At 42.6% G+C, this 16,636-nt stretch overlaps 1 protein-coding gene and 1 long non-coding RNA gene across 6 annotated transcripts in view; one reads left to right on the top strand and one right to left on the bottom strand.

Moving 5' to 3' along the window:
- LOC140384551 (uncharacterized) overlaps window positions 1-14,291 on the top strand; it is a 137,403-nt gene extending 123,112 nt beyond the window's left edge. For both annotated transcript variants that reach the window (XR_011933082.1, XR_011933081.1), the window contains exon 5: window positions 13,680-14,291. This is a non-coding gene — a long non-coding RNA (uncharacterized lncRNA). The remainder of the gene's footprint in view (window positions 1-13,679) is intronic.
- syt7a (synaptotagmin VIIa) overlaps window positions 1-16,636 on the bottom strand; it is a 960,955-nt gene that overhangs the window by 62,006 nt on the left and 882,313 nt on the right. For all 4 annotated transcript variants that reach the window (XM_072466354.1, XM_072466351.1, XM_072466353.1 and 1 more), the window contains one exon: window positions 14,927-15,191. In XM_072466354.1, the coding sequence (XP_072322455.1) occupies window positions 14,927-15,191 (265 nt within the window). The remainder of the gene's footprint in view (window positions 1-14,926; window positions 15,192-16,636) is intronic.

The raw sequence follows: 16,636 nt of genomic DNA, 5'->3' as shown, positions 1-16,636 counted from the left end.
CCTCAGGCTTCTCCACTCATTCCGCTTTCAAGAAACTCCTCAAATAATAATAATTGTTTATTGTCACAAGTAGGTTTCAATGAAGTTACTGTGAAAAGCCCCTAGTCACCACATTCCGCCGCCTGTTCGGGGAGGCCGGTACGGGAATTGAACCCACGCTGCTGGCCTTGTTCTGCATTACAAGCCAGCTGTTTAGCCCACTGTGCTAAACCAGCCCCTCAAATACCCGCCTTTGGTTATCCCTCCTAATATCTCATTTTTTGGTTTGGTGCCAGTCTTCTTTGAAGCACTGTAGAATTTTTTCTATCATAAAGGCATTCTATAAACAAAAACTGCAGTTTTATGTTAGATTATGTATGTGGGAGTCACTGGCATGGCCTATCCTGAAATTCCCATGAGAAGGTGGTGGTGAATTTCTTTCTTGAACCACTGCAATCCATGTGGAGTAAATACATCAGTGCTGTTAGGCAAGGAATTCCAGGATTTTGATGCAGTTACAGTAAAGGAACAGAACTATAGTGTGCGGCTGGAGGGGAACTTGCAGGTGGCAGTGTTCCCATGCACCAGGGTGACAGGCTGCTGAAAATACAACACTAATTAATTCAATTTGCCAAGCTATTATTCAGAGAAGCACAAAGGCACAACACCCTTGAAGCCAGCGTGTTGAGTGCAAGCCTATGTACATTTTACATATTTCTGTAAAAGTCCCTTTGCCCACTATCTTCATGAAAATAATACACTAAGCCCATTAAAACATTTTCATTTTAACACTAATAGTTGAATAGTTTAATATTCATCTGAGGAAGGAGCAGTGCTCCGAAAGCTAGTGATTCGAAACAAACCTGTTGGACTTTAACCTGGTGGTGTAAGACTACTTATTGAATAGTTTAAGTGTAAGAAGCAGGCAAACATTAAATATTTTATTTTATTCATTCTGGATAAGTTTGGTTACATGGCCATGCACTCTGGTTGATAAGACCATTCTGATCACCACCAATCATAAATGCACAGGAACAACAATCCAGGATTGTCATTTCAATGCCCTGTGTTTGATTAAACAGTCTTTTTTTGAGTGGATCATTTCAAAATGGCTGAAGTGTGGTTGAGAGTCATTTCATGTTTTTTGTTTTTAAGAAGGCCAATCTGAACTCCATGATGTGGAGGTGTTATGCAAGTGTTCAATTGATTTCATTAGCAAAGAAAATATCAGAACTCAAGACGTGATGCTATCCCAAATGCAGCAACTCTTAAATATTTCACTCCCATCATTGTCCGATGAAGATCTTGGATGATTGCACTTTGTATTGCAGCAACAGAATATTACAATAACAATCACAGCACTGAAAGAAAAGGAACTTTTCTTGCCATAAGGAAAAAAAAATTTTGTGAGAAAGGCCCCTCTTCTGGTATTGTGAAGGAGAAATGGAACAGCTATGATGTAATGTGATGAGCCACCGTGACACGAAGCATCTCACTGCTTGTAGCATTAACAAATTACATTTGTCCCACATTTTCGTGAATATGCTTCTCTTAAATTGTGTTGGTCCCATGGGCTGAATCTTTACTATGGAATTGGGAAACAGGAGCCAGGTCTGTTTTGGGGTCAAGGATCTGCCTCTTATTAAAGTTCAGATTTTCATTAGGTGAGCCCTTGTCCACTTGCAGCCAGTGGGGGAGGGATAGAGGTTGGTCAGATGAAGTACGGACTCATGTAGACAGCCCATGGCAGGCATCACTGACGCTGATCGTAGTCCTGAGGGAGAGAACCGTTGATTGTGCCAAACCCTTCACAGCAAGAAAGAGAAGTGAGATGTCACAGGAGGGCTAGCACCCGGGTAAGGGCACAGCCTAACTCCATCGATGTTGATGTGGATTTAATGCTGAAAGCCAGGAGGACGAAGTTCCCTCTTTGAAGAAGGTGGCAGCAGGAGACAATCTTGGCATATAGCAGGGGCACCTCGCTGTTAAGCATCTTCTCCGTCCATATAGTCTTCTTCCTCCTCGTTTACCTCCTGCTCCTCACGCAATCAGTTGTCTCCTTTCAGGGTATCACTGTCCTCAGAGTCCACACCGTGTGGATACCGGAATCATATTTTGTTCAGTGGTTATCCTACTGAGCAGATGGTATTGCTTATATCAACTCTGAATCTGTCTGGTGCTCCTTTAAATGGGTCAGTAGTCTCTTTTTCAATAAAGGATATCCCTTGTCCACTAGAAACCTTCATAGAAAATAGAAGCAGAAGGAGGCCATTCAGCTCTCCGAGCCTGCTCAGCCCTTCATTATGATCATGACTTCCCCCATATCCCTTTCGTTAAATTAGTTAAATCTAATTCCTTCTTGACATTACCACAAATTTTTTGCCTCTGCTACTTTTTGTGGGAGTGAATTCCACAGATTCACCCCACTCTCTCCATAAAGAAATTTCTCCTCACTTCAGTCCTAAAAGGTTTACCCCTTGTTCTCAAATTATGACCACTAGTTGTGGACCCACCCCCCTCATCGGGAACATTCTTTCTGACTCTATCCTGTCTAATCCTGTTTTATAAGTTTCGATGAGATCCCTGTTATGTTCTGTGTGGTGGCCGTAGTACAGGTACACAGAACAGCTAGTTCTTTGATGAGTAAGATAGTTTTATTAACAAGATGAACATGTGGAAAGATAACTAACAAACTATGATACAAACGGTAACAAAATAAATTAATTCAGTGACTTATGGAACAATTTCCAGTGCGACTGTCCTGCAGTACGACTTACTACTAACTGCCGAATCCCGAGAGTCACATGGTGGATCTCTCGCCACCTGCTGGCCAGAGATGGTACCGATAACTATATATATTGATAGAAAACTATACACATTCATGTGCACATGCATATCACCACAATCCCCTCTCACTATTCTAAACTCCAATGAATATAATCCTGACCCGATTTAGTCTCTCCTCATATGACAATCCTGCCATCTCCGGAATCAGCCTGGTAAATCTTCACTGCACTCCCTCCATAGCAAGGACATCCTTCCTCAGATAAGGACACCAAAACTGCACACAATACTCCAGGTGTGACCTCACCAATGCCCTATACTATTGTAGTAAAACATCCCTATTCCTATACTCAAATCCTCTCACTATAAATGCCAAAATACCATTTGACTTCTTTACTGCCTGCTATACCTGCGCGCTTACTTTCAGCAATTGATGCACAAGGACACCAAATATCCACTTCCCTCAATTTACACTCATTCAAATAAAAATCTTCCTTCCTATTTTTGTTACCGAAGCGGATAACCTCATATTTATCAATGTTATACTACATCTGCCATGCATATGCCCACTCACTCAGCCTGTCCAAATCCTGCTGAAGCATCTGTACATCTTCCTCACAGCTCATCCTTCCACAACTTGGTGTCATCTGCAAATTTGGAGATACTACATTTAGTTCCCTCTTCCAAGTCATTCATATATAATGTGAAAAGTTGGAGTCCTAGCATGCAATACCCCAATAGTCACTGCCTGCTAGCTGGAAAAAGACCCATTTATTCCAACATTTTGCTTCCTTTCTGCTAACCGGCTTTCTATCCATCTCAAGACATGACCCACAATCCCATAGACTTTAACTTTACATAGCAATCTGCTATGTGAGGTCTTGTTGAAAGCCTTCTGAAAGTCTGAATCAATCACATCCACCGGGTCTTCTTGGTCAACTCTGCTAATTACATCTTTAAAGAATTCCAGTAGATTTGTCAAGCATGATTTCCCCTTCATAAATCCATGCTGACTTTGTCTCATTACATCATTGCCTTCCAAATGCTGTGCTATAAAATCTAGGATCTATTTTACACACTCGAGTGAAAATCTGAGTGAACTGGCCGAGGTTGAAGGAGTCATGGCATCTGCGAGGGAAGCAAGCACACACATGGATGTAGATCTTGTAGTGGTTTCAGACCAGTTGGACACTGAGGGAGTGGAAGTCCTTGATGGATTTCATTGGCTGTTGGAAGGGTGTATTGATGGCCACATGGGTGTATTGGTTGATGTCCTGCACCTCGGATATTCCAGCAATGGAGGTGAAACCAATGTCTAGTATCTCTGAGGGTTTGCCAGTCGTTAAATGAATGTTCTGGCAAAGAAGGCATCAGTGATTATAAAGTTGCATGGTATGCAACCACCTTTGAGATGCCACAAAGGTCCACAGCTAATCCTTGGAAGGAGCCAGAAGGGAGGAAGTTCAAGGCCACACTGACTTTGATGGCTATTAGCAGGATATGGTGACTAGTGCCACGTGCTAGTGAGACGAGGAATAGGGAGAGAGAGCAATTGAACACGTGGCTACAGGGATGGTACAAGAGGGAGGGATTCACTTACCTGGATAATTGGGGCTCATTCTGGGGTAGATGGGACCTCTACAAATGGGATGTTCTACACCTGAACCAGAGGGGTACCAATATCCTGGGGGGGAAATTTGCTAATGCTCTTCGGGAGGGTTTAAACTAATTCAGCAGGGGGATGGGAACCTGAATTGTAGCTCCAGTGTACAGGAGGTTGAGAGTAGTGAGGTCATGAGTAAGGTTTCAAGGTCGCAGGAGTGTACCAGCAGGCAGGAAGGCGGTTTGAAGTGTGTCTACTTCAACGCCAGGAGCATCCAGAATAAGGTGGGTGAACTTGCAGCATGGGTTGGTACCTGGGACTTCGATGTTGTGGCCATTTCGGAGACATGGATAGAGCAGGGACAGGAATGGTTGTTGCAGGTTCCAGGGTTTAGATGTTTCAGTAAGCTCAGGGAAGGTGGTAAAAGAGGGGGAGATGTGGCATAGTTAGTCAAGGACAGGATTACGGTGGCAGAAAGGATGTTTGATGAGGACTCGTCTACTGAGGTAGTAGGGGCTGAGGTTAGAAACAGGAAAGGAGAGGTCACCCTGTTGGGAGTTTTCTATAGGCCTCCGGAAAGTTCCAGAGATGTAGAGGAAAGGATTGCAAAGATGATTCTGGATAGGAGCCAAAGTAATGGTAGGTGTTATTGGGGACTTTAACTTTCCAAATATTGACTGGCAACGCTATAGTTTGAGCACTTTAGATGGGTCAGTTTTTGTCCAATGTGGGCAGGAGGGTTTCCTGACACAGTATGTAGATAGAGCAACAAGAGGCGAGGCCACATTGGATTTGGTACTGGGTAATGAACAAGGCCAGGTGTTAGATTTGGAGGTAGGTGAGCACTTTGGTGATAGTGACCACAATTCGGTTACGTTCACTTTAGCGATGGAAAGGGATAGGTATATACCGCAGGGCAAGAATTATAGCTGGGGGAAAGGCAATTATGATGCGACTGGGCAAGACTTAGGATGCATAGGATGGGGAAGGAAACTGCAGAGGATGGGCAGAATTGAACTGTGGAGCTTGTTCAAGGAACAGCTACTGCATGTCCTTTATAAGTATGCACCTGTCAGGTAGGCAGGAAGTGGCCAAGCGAGGGAACCGTGGTTTACTAAAGTAGTTGAATCACTTGTCAAGAGGAAGGAGGAGGCTTATGTAAAGATGAGACGTGAAGGTTCAGTTAGGGTACTTGAGAGTTACATGTTTGCCAGGAAGGACCTAAAGAGAGAGCTAAGAAGAGCCAGGAGGGGACATGAGAAGTCCTTGGCAGGTAGGATCAAGGAAAACCCTAAATAGGTATGTCAGGAATAAAAGAGTGACTAGGGTAAGAGTAGGGCCAGTCAAGGACAGTAGTGGGAAGTTGTGCGTGGAGTCAGAGGAGATAGGAGAGGCGCGAAATCAATATTTGTCGTCAGTATTCACACAGGAAAAAGACAATGTTATCGAGGAGACTACTAAGATACAGGCTACTAGACCAGACGGGATTGAGGTTTATAAGGAGGAGGTGTTAGCAATTCTGGAAAGTATGAAAATAGATCAGTCCCCTGGGCCAGATGGGATTTATCCTAAGATTCTCTGAGAAGCTAGGGAGGAGATTGCAGAGCCTTTGGCTTTGATCTTTATGTCGTCATTGTCTACAGGAATAGTGCCAGAAGACTGGAGGTTAGCAAATGTTGTCCCCTTGTTCAAGAAGGGGAGTAGAGACAACCCCGGTAACTATAGACCAGTGAGCTTACTTCTGTTGTGGGCAAAGTCTCGGAAAGGGTAATAAGAGATAGGATTTATAATCATATAGAAAGGAATAATTTGATTAGGGATAGTCAACACGGTTTTGTGAAGGGTAGGTCGTACCTCACAAACCTTATTGAGTTCTTTGAGAAGGTGACCAAACAGGTGGACGAGGGTAAAGCAGTTGATGTGGTGTATATGGATTTCAGTAAAGCATTTGATAAGGTTCCTCACGGTAGGCTATTGCAGAAAATATGGAGGCATGGGATTGCGGGTGATTTAGCGGTTTGGATCAGAACTTGGCTAGCTGTAAGAAGACAGAGGGTGGCGGTTGATGGGAAATGTTCAGCCTGGAGTTACTAGTGGTGTACCACAAGGATCTGTTTTGGGGCCATTGCTGTTTGTCATTTTTATAAATGACCTGGAGGAGGGCGTAGAAGGATGGGTGAGTAAATTTGCGGATGACACTAAAGTCGGTGGAGTTGTGGACAGTGCAAAAGGATGTTGCAGGTTACAGAGGGACATAGATAAGCTGCAGAGCTGGGCTGAGAGGTGGCAAATGGAGTTTAATGCAGAAAAGTGTGAGGTGATTCATTTTGGGAGTAATAGGAATACAGAATACTGGGCTAATGGTAAGATTCTTGGTAGTGTGGATGAGCAGAGAGATCTTGGTGTCCATGTACATAGATCCCTGAAAGTTGCCACCCAGGTTGATAGGGTTGCTAAGAAGGCGTACGGTGTGTTAGCTTTTATTGGTAGAGGGATTGAGTTTCGGAGCCATGAGGTCATGTTGCAGCTGTACAAAACTCTGGTGCGGCCGCATTTGGAGTATTGTGTGCAGTTCTGGTCACCGCATTATAGGAAGGATGTGGAAGCATTGGAAAGGGTGCAGAGGAGATTTACCAGGATGTTGCCTGGTATGGAGGGAAGATCTTATGAAGAAAGGCTGAGGGACTTGAGGCTGTTTTCATTAGAGAGAAGTAGATTAAGAGGTGAGTTAATAGAGGCACACAAGATGATCAGAGGATTAGATAGGGTGGACAGTGAGAGCCATTTTCCTCGGATGGTGATGGCTAGCACAAGGGTACATAGCTTTAAATTGAGGAGAGATAGATATAGGACAGATGTCAGAGGTAGGTTCTTTACTCAGAGAGTAGTAAGGGTGTGGAATGCCCTGCCTGCAACAGTACTGGACTCGCCATCATTAAGGGCATTTAAACGGTCATTGGATAAACATATGGATGATAATGGAATAGTGTAGATGGGCTTTAGATTGGTTTCACAGGTCGGCGCAACATCGAGGGCTGAAGGGGCTGTACTCTGCTGTAATGTTCTATGTTCTAGTGACGCAAGTCTTCAGTAACAAGGGCACAGACTGCTAGAAGAGTTGAGGTCTCCTGCGGCATTGGGTCTTGTGGTCATCTCCAAGATAGTCCCGTCATTGGCGGTCAATATTGTATTGAGGATTTAACCTCTGTTGCCTTCCTGCCCTTCTTTCCTCTCCTTTGACCTCCTGCTGCTTGGGGTTCTGCCCTTCCTGCAGTGGGTGTTGCCCCTCTTGCCATGAGCCTAGAATTTGACTGTTGTGCTCACATTGCTAGCTGGAGCCTTCCTTCTCGTCAGCCTGCTGCCCTTCCAGTCTTTGGAAGCCTTGCTCTTCAGCCGCTGCAGTGCCATGGATGGTTTTGACCCCTTTCAAATCCCCGGCGCTGAATGTGTACTCTGCCTGCCACCTGTGAAGGGTCAAGGCACCTCCTGACCAGTTTGACGTGCACCACTTTAGGGATTACGCTAAAAACCTCCTTCCAGTAATCCTCCAGGACCAAAACACATGAACATGATTTGCGGGGCCTGCCCGCAACGTTCACACACATCTTCTACCCCCTCAAAGAGCCGGCTCATCCTCGCCCTTGTGAAGTGTGCTCTATATACCACCTTCAGCTGTATCGGCCCAAACCTCACGCACGAGGTGGAGGCGTTCATTCTCCGGAGCACCTCACACCAGAACCCCTCTTCTATACCCTCTCCGAACTCTTCCTCCCACTTTGCTTTGATCCCTTCCAGTGGTGCCTTCTTCTCTTCCAAAATAACCCCGTAAACCGCAGACATTACCCCCTTCTCCAGTCCCCCTGTCGTCAGCACCTCCTCTAGCAATGTGGAGGCCGGCTCCACCGGGAAGCTCTGTATCTCCTTCCTGGCAAAATCTCGAACCTGCATGTATCGAAACATTTCCCCCTGCTCCAGTCCATACTTCGCTCCCAGCTCCTTCAATCCTGCAAACTGACCCCCAAGAAACAAATCCTTTAGTGTCTTTATCCCCTTCTCCTCCCATTTCTGAAAATTTCCGTCCCACTTCCCTGGCTCAAATCTGTGGTTCCCCCGAATTGGCATTTCCCTTGACCCTGCCCCCATCCCGAAGTGTTGGCGAAACTGCCTCCAAATTCTCAATGAAGCTATTATTACCGGACTCCCTGAGTATTTCCCTGGGGCCATCGGGAGCGGCACTGTTTCTTGCGCCTTCAATCCCAACCCCCTACACAAACTCTCCTCCATTCTGACCCACTGGGAATCCACCCTTCTGACCCAGCTCCGCACCTTCTCCACATTCACCGCCCAGTAATAATACATCAGGTTCGGAAGACCCAAACCCTCTGCCTGCCTTCCCCTGTGTAGCAGCACCTTTCTAACTCTGGCTACCTTCCCACCCCATATAAACGAGGTAATCATTCCTTCAATCTCTCGAAAAAATGCCTTTGGCAGGAAAATCGGCAGGCATTGGAAAATAAACAGAAATTGCGGCAACACATTCATTTTAACCGCCTGTACCTGACCCACCAGTGACAGAGGGAGACCATCCCACTTTGCCAGATCAGCTTTCACTCTCCCCACCAAACTAGAAATATTGTACCACGTACCACCAAACATTAAAAACATTACTCACAGGGAATTTTGGTGCAGCCACAGTGCTAGAATATGGGTTCATCGAGCTCCATAGAAAAGTAATTATGTAATATCAAGGCAGTCCTTTTCACAATTTGGTTAGATATGCTTGGAAAGGAGCTGTCTTTTGAGTCATTTTAGTATATGTTGCAAATTGCTATTTGCATGGTACAGTATTAGTCTACTTCTGTGGACCATCTATGTGAATAAAGTCAATCAGCAGTCTCTGCTTGTAGGAAATACCCATAGCATTTAAGATCTTTTGCTTTCTGGATTGAATAGAAAGCGAAAAGAAATCCTATGCAAATTCCAGTGTTTTGCATGACTGCTGAATAAGTCACTGTTTGCTCCATATAGTGACACCATAATTGCCAGCCAAAATGGAGATTCACATAAATTCCACCATTAATAATGCCTGGAGAGCACAATGCTGTATGTGACTGTAAATGACTTAATGCACATACTGTATATAATTCTATCTTCTGCTCACTGTGCCTTGACTGGGAGAAGTTGTTGCAATTTCTGTCATGCATTTATTCCGCATGCTGCAGTTTGGAAATTCTCTTTATTAAATAGACATTTTAACTGTAAACTAAAATAGTTTGCTGTAAATCTTGCCTTACTTCCAACTCACTGGCTGATACGATGGTGTCTGGTTTGGGGCAAGGGGCTGGCAAGGGGAATTGCAAGGAAAGGGCAGAGATTGGATCTAGTGGCTCTGGGCTTCGATTACTCCGTACTGGAGACAGTAAAAATAAAAAGCACCTATTTTGGTAAGCAAGAGATTCAGACCATTGAAATGAAATGAAATGAAAATCGCTTATTGTCACAAGTAGGCTTCAAATGAAGTTACTGTGAAAAGCCCCTAGTCGCCACATTCCGGCGCCTGTTCGGGGAGGCTGTTACGGGAATCGAACCGTGCTGCTGGCCTGCCTCGGTCTGAGATTTAGCTCTGAGCTAAAGATGGAACATGACACACGAAAATTGTGTTCAAATAAAATCCTGAACCCTAACAGCGGGATTATGCACTGTGTTTAAGAGCAAGTTATATTTAAGTAAGTATGATGCATAAGTGCATAATATTGTGTGTAATACAATGTAAAGCCCGATTGAACAGCGGACCTATAAAATATTGTAGAAAATAGGGCAATATAACTTTTAGTCTATTGCACACTATTTGGAATAATATAATGTGTTGACTGCTGCAAACTATCACATGGTGTAATATGCAACAAAATATATTATAGGATACTTGCCACTTTAAGCCCGGATGTTGTTCAAATATTGCTGCCTGAGGTCATGGACTGCTTCATTATCTGAGAAATTAGGAATGTAGTTGAACAATATGCAATCATCAGTGAACATCGCCACTGATAACTCGGGAAGTTATTGATGAAGAAGCTGAAGATAGCCAATGGCTAACATGATAGATATTCATATCTATCTTTTGTACTAGATATGACTCCAACCATTGAAGAGTTTTCTCCTCGATCCCATTGATTTCAACTTTACTGGGACCCTTTGATACTCGGTCAAGATATTAAGGGCATCTCAGCTCTGGAATTCAGCTCTTTAGTCCATGTTTGGACTAAGCTTATAAGAGGTCTGAAGTTGAGTAACCCTGGTGAGACCAAACTGAACATCATTAAAAGAATATTTCCTCACATAATATTTACTTTTGCCAATCATTTTGAATACCTATACCATGTCTCCTCTCGGCCTGGGTGGCATGGTGGCGCAGTGGTTAGCACTATTGCCTCACCGTGCCGAAGACCCGGGTTTGATACCGGCCCGTGTCAGTGTGGAGTTTGCACATTCTCTCCGTGTCTGCATGGGTCTCATCCCCCACAATCCAAAGATGTGCAGATTTAGGTGTAATGACCATGCTAAATTGCCCCTTAATTGGAAAACGTTTCTTTTAAAGTCTCCTCTCGGCCTTCTTTTTCAAGGAAAACAGACCCAACCTCTCCAAGGAGCGTAAAGCTTGTTATTTTGAAAAACTGTAGATTTTGTAAAATATACAGATAAAGGAAAAAGTGAGCTTAATTTTGGAATTTTGTTTATGTACATAAAGGTCTGAATGGCGGCTTAAATCAGATCAGTCATCAGAGTTTACAGGGTAAATACACCAATTAAATGATACAATACTAATCATGTACAAACCAATACTTTTAGCTTGTGGTAGTATGTATTGGGGGTCATGTGGGACTGGAAGCCCTAATGTCATTTGCTGACAGATCCCGGGTCCTGGTTGGCCGTTGACCTCAAGTTCCGCCCTGAAGGCGGAGTATAAGAAGCCGGAGTCTTCCCCCGCAGGCCAGTTTACTATCGAGCTGCGGGGGAACAGACACGCTTAATAAAGCCTCATCGACTTCACTCTATTCGTCTCATGGAGTCTTTGTGCGCTACATAGCTAAAATCAAACAAAGTAAAAATAGTGGTATCAATTATGTTGGACGACAGAGTGGAAAAATTTGCTCCTGTGCAGTTTCACTTTGTGTTCCCTGTTAGAGAGATGTTGTATGTCAGTTGTGGCTGGCTAAGGATCAGTTGCAGAGACATAGATATGTCTGAACAACAATTGGTATATTGTATGAACATAACTATTTACAGGTATATAAGTTTAGCTATTACTCAGTCTAAGCCTTGAGCATTCTGCTTCTAGACTCCTAGTCATGTGACTCTTCCTTACATCATCTTGTGGGTGGTATTGTTCCTCCAGCCCCACATAGTAACTCTTTCAGCCCTGAACATCCTAATACTCCAGACGTAAAATGAGGTGGCAAGACTGGACTCAGCCAACATATCCCCCACTGATTGAACAGCCAGCTGACATTCACCATTAAGAATTGTCACTTGGATAAATCTTATAGGTTGCCACCCATGTAATTGCACCCCTACACGAGATGTTACTTTCAGCAAAGGAGAGGAAAGACCATGGGAGGGGCTTGAAATGAATGGTCAACTGAACAGGTATCTTTGTCATCACAATGTTACATCCAGTATATAGCCAATTTCACTAAGTGGTTGACAGTCCATTTAGCTGTGTGGTATTAGTGTACAAAGGCTTGACACATTTTGGAATAATTATGACAGATGCATTCATATTGAACATCATCATACCTGGGCTAAAATGTACCCAATAATTTAGTTACTAAATATCAATGTAGTTTCATTTTTTGCCATTGGATGTCACTACTGCATTACATTTTCAAATTGTGCTAAAGTCATTTGGAGATAAATCAATTGCACTGTATCCACTGACACGCTGGAAATTCAGTACTGGATTCCTCAAAATTGGATGCTAGAACAGAAACAAAAATTCAATTGACAGTCCTTCCATCAGTTATGCTCATAATGTGGCTCATTTACCCTTGCTAGAAGTGACGTATATTCATAGGCAGGGGTGTGTTCTCTGCAAATGAAAGGAATATATTCAAGTCCTGCGCATTTCTTTTTGAATTACCCAGGAGCTTAGGAGTAGAGAGCTCCCCTGTTTCTTTCTCCATGGCAACGACTAATCAAAGTTGAATTGCCAACCAATCAGCACCCTTTTCTCCTGTATAGTTTGAAATTTGGCATTCTTGCATTTGCCCTAATGAGCGCAAGATAATAGCTTCAGCAACATGTCTCTCTGTTAAGTAATATTCAAGTTTTTTTACTACCAAGCAACAGCAGCCTTTATGTATATTATGAACAACTATTGCCTCTCCATGAATTAATGACAACAATTCAATTACAAGATTCAGATCCCAAACACAGAATGAAGCCCGGATATGACTTGGAACAATAGTCTACAGGGCCCAGTGGGCTGCAAATTACCCTGACTCAAGGCCTGAGAGATTCGAACTCCTGGAGTGTCTCAGCGTAAACTTAGTCACATTTCTGCCCAAAATCGGCAGAATTGACATCCAGATGGACTGCAATATTGTGTGCCACTGGGTAATATAGAAATCGCCCTTGGAATTAAGGACATCATCAGGGGGGGCATGTGTGAGGCCTGCTCAGAACAGGCTAAAATTGAAGTTTTGAGGATAGAGCAGGATCTCGTTGGGTCAGTCCCACAGGTGCTTTTAATTGCTTGTTCACACTGTTTCTGTTGGACTAGAAAGCTTAAAATAGCCCTTGAATTTTGTTGTCATTTCTTGCGATGCCATTGGAACCTCATGGTTAGATTTTTGTATTTTACCGCGCTTTGAGAATCATTTTCAAGGCACAACAAATCTTGCAGTTCCATGTTAGAATAATGAAAATTGGCTTTTTAAAAATTCATGATAAATAAAGCCAGGCATTTAAGAACTTGAGACTTTTTTCTTGGAAACAAAATAAACATTCTACCCAACAAGCTTAACTTATTCTGATTAATTCAAAAGCACTCATCACCAATATAGCTGTAGGTCAACACCAGGCAATCACTAATTGTTGCAATTTTAATTCTGCTTCACCACTGCTTGATTTTTAAGCAAACCTTTATGGAATGTTTTGTAGACATTGATTTAAACCTAGGTGTGATTGTGCTTTGATTGTTGATCAGTTATATAATCTGTATTATTAGTTGTAGACTTGGACCTTTTTCACAAGGATTTCTCTTGTGCATCATATTCACAGCTGCTGTTTTGACTGAACATTGTTTCTTTTCTAGATGTGCTGCAGCAAACAAAGTTTTTCCCCTGTGTTTAAAAAGAGGAACTGTTATTACTGTATTGATCCCAATGACCTTTGAACTCCAAGCCAGGATAATGAATGGCCTTACACTTGGTGTGGTCAGCGAGATGGAATTTGACTGATGGGCAGTATTCATGTGAGAGACACCATCCAGCACGTGTAAACTGCTCGAGTCCTGTGTATTCTCCGATTTTGAAAGGTCTGATTCAAAGCTTGATAAAGACTCATGATTGCTCTAACCTTTAGTTGGGAGAAGTCTGAGCAAGGCCTCAAAAGACTGCAATTGAGCCAGAAAGTTGGCATAAAGGAACACTGCTAGTATGGTTCGCTGCTGCAGGCGAAGTGGATTAGTCAACCAATGAAGACCGCAGTGGAAGGGACATCGACATGACTGGCTGAAGAGTCCATCCCCATTTAAGGAATGTATGTACCAATGGGGATTTTTACCATTTTATGGTCCTGTCATGGAACAGACTAATTTGTGATTTTCCAGTTTGCGGACCTGTGGTGGAACAGACCATTTTGGGGTTATTATTAATGCTTCAAAAAATTGTATTCTTTTCTTCTGAGTAAACACACACCAAGTACTTTCTCCTTTCAATAAAGTTATCTGATTATATCAATTATAATTATTATTTAATTCAAATTATTATTCGATATTCAATAAAATTGGTGTTTTAGCACATTATCCAGCATTGTCACACATTCCTGTTACGTCTAGAGTACATCTCTGAATGAAATGTCACAAAGGACTCTCATACCTTTACATAACCACTGGGAGGTTCACCGCTATAACCACTGCACGGACAAAATTTCACATTGCATGTTATTTTTCTGAGATGTAATTCTCTGAGGGGTTCAAACAATAATTGTAAACCATTTCTCTCTTGCAGTTTTTGAGCCTTTTGAACCAAGTAACTCCTGCATATTCATTATATTGTATAAATCACTTGAACCCTTTGGTTAAATTATAGCCTCCAAGGTGTCAATTAGTGTTTGCATCAGTTGTCGGATGTAGTCACTTACTTGTACACAACCAACAGGGAGTACTTGCTTCAGAATGGATTAATGCAACGCACATTCTTTAGGATGAATTGATACCACAATTTTCTAGCCAAAATCTGTGTCATTCACACCTCTGTCATTCACCCTAATAAAGATGCAGTGAAACAACTGACAATGAATGGAGAAACTTGTCAAACCCTAGTCTTTCATCAGCCTCACCTTCAAACAGGAATGTCTCATTCCAATGCGGGTTTAAATTCTTTCTTTTCACTTTAGTTTCTAGCTTGTGTTTTTTGTCAGGGAGCAGGTAGATTTTAACGAACGGGTCACTGGTGCCACTGAAGTCCTTTGCTGGCAGCTCTACAGCCTTCATTATTTTCACAGTGAAGGTAGACTCCTGGAAATTGTACCCGACACTGAATTGAATACGGCCCAGGTTCTCGCGTGAGCTTCCCTCATGGTCCTCTTCAGAACCCGGTGACAGCTGGAAAAAAGGAAATACAGAGGCTGCTGAAAATGACCAAAGTTTAGAAATCCTGTTCCACTTGCAGACTCACTCAGGGTTCTGAATTCCTGATTATGCTTCTGTAGGTTCATAAATCACAATATGACTTATTTCAAGGGTTTAGATGGGCTCTGGAATTGCCTTCCTATGCCTCTACTTTAAAGATGTTCTTACACCTGTCCTAATTTCTCTTTATGTGACTCGGTGTCAAATTCTATTTTTTAACACTTGTGAAGCTTCTTGGGACATTTTGCTATGTTAAGTCATTGTATAAATGCAAGGTGCTATTGGAGAAGGTACTTATTTGAACATGTGTCTTGACATTGACTTCGTTATTTCCATTCCTGGAAATGCAGTATTGTTTTTGATCACATATTATTCATGAGAAAGAAAAACACAAAAGAATTACAGCAATAAAATCAATCAGATGAGCTTTTAACCCAATCCAATATGAACATGAGTCCACAATACCAAACGGTCACTCATTTGGCACTAATTTGTGTTGATTTATTATCTTATTATTGGTGCTCACAGAATGGCTGATATTAGAAATTGAAAAACATCACACTGCTGCAATAAGGGTAGGTGAGTCCCAGTCATATTGCTGGGGGAGGAATGGTGGAAGCCTTTCATCCTGCCACTCTGTGCTTGATAAGTAAATGTTTTGAAGTTGACCCTGCGTGCCTGAGATGGGAAGCATCCATACCCTATTACTAGTACCTTCACAAGCACAAATATTCACAAAAAAAATTAATGATGAAATAATGAGAACTCGAGTGCCTCATTTTCATAATTTTGTGCTGCTTTTAGGAATCATTAGAATAGATCAAATGCGGAAATTATATTCCTCTTAAGAGTTTTTGGTCTTTTTTTTCTGTCAGAGGTACAAGTAAAAGGCATTTTTTCAGTGGCAAGAAATGCTATGTCATGCAATTAAACCAATGACTTGCTGGAAAGTACATGGCCATGGTTATTCGGTGGGGACAAGATTGCATTGGCCTTGAGGACCACCCCATCCCAAGTAACCTACTCATATTCACTCTCCAAGTTCATATGTAAATAATAATTTGGCGAGGAACTGAGAGCTAATATTGCCCATGAAACCGTATCCCAAAAAGAATCAGTACTTCCAGGAGAAACGTAGATAAGACTAGACAAAACAATTTATTAGTTGAAGTACAGAACTTAGAAAATATATACTAAGGCTCCATGATGGGTATTCATTGTCTGTTCCATTGCCATAACTCAGAATAAAAGAATTTTGCAGAAGTGCATAGAACCTGGACTGGTTTTGATCACCTTAATCAATGGAGATATTTATCACATAGTCTTATCATGGGAAACAATGCAAGAGTGTGCTGATTGGCTATCAGGTGGACTCTGATAGGTACGGCATTGGCGCCGGGTGCCGATCCGATTCCGAT

The sequence above is a fragment of the Scyliorhinus torazame genome, chromosome 10 (assembly GCF_047496885.1).
Source record: "Scyliorhinus torazame isolate Kashiwa2021f chromosome 10, sScyTor2.1, whole genome shotgun sequence".
NCBI classification, from domain to species: domain Eukaryota; kingdom Metazoa; phylum Chordata; class Chondrichthyes; order Carcharhiniformes; family Scyliorhinidae; genus Scyliorhinus; species Scyliorhinus torazame.
Note: the sequence above shows the minus strand (reverse complement) of the source record. Positions and strands in the feature narration are given on the sequence as shown.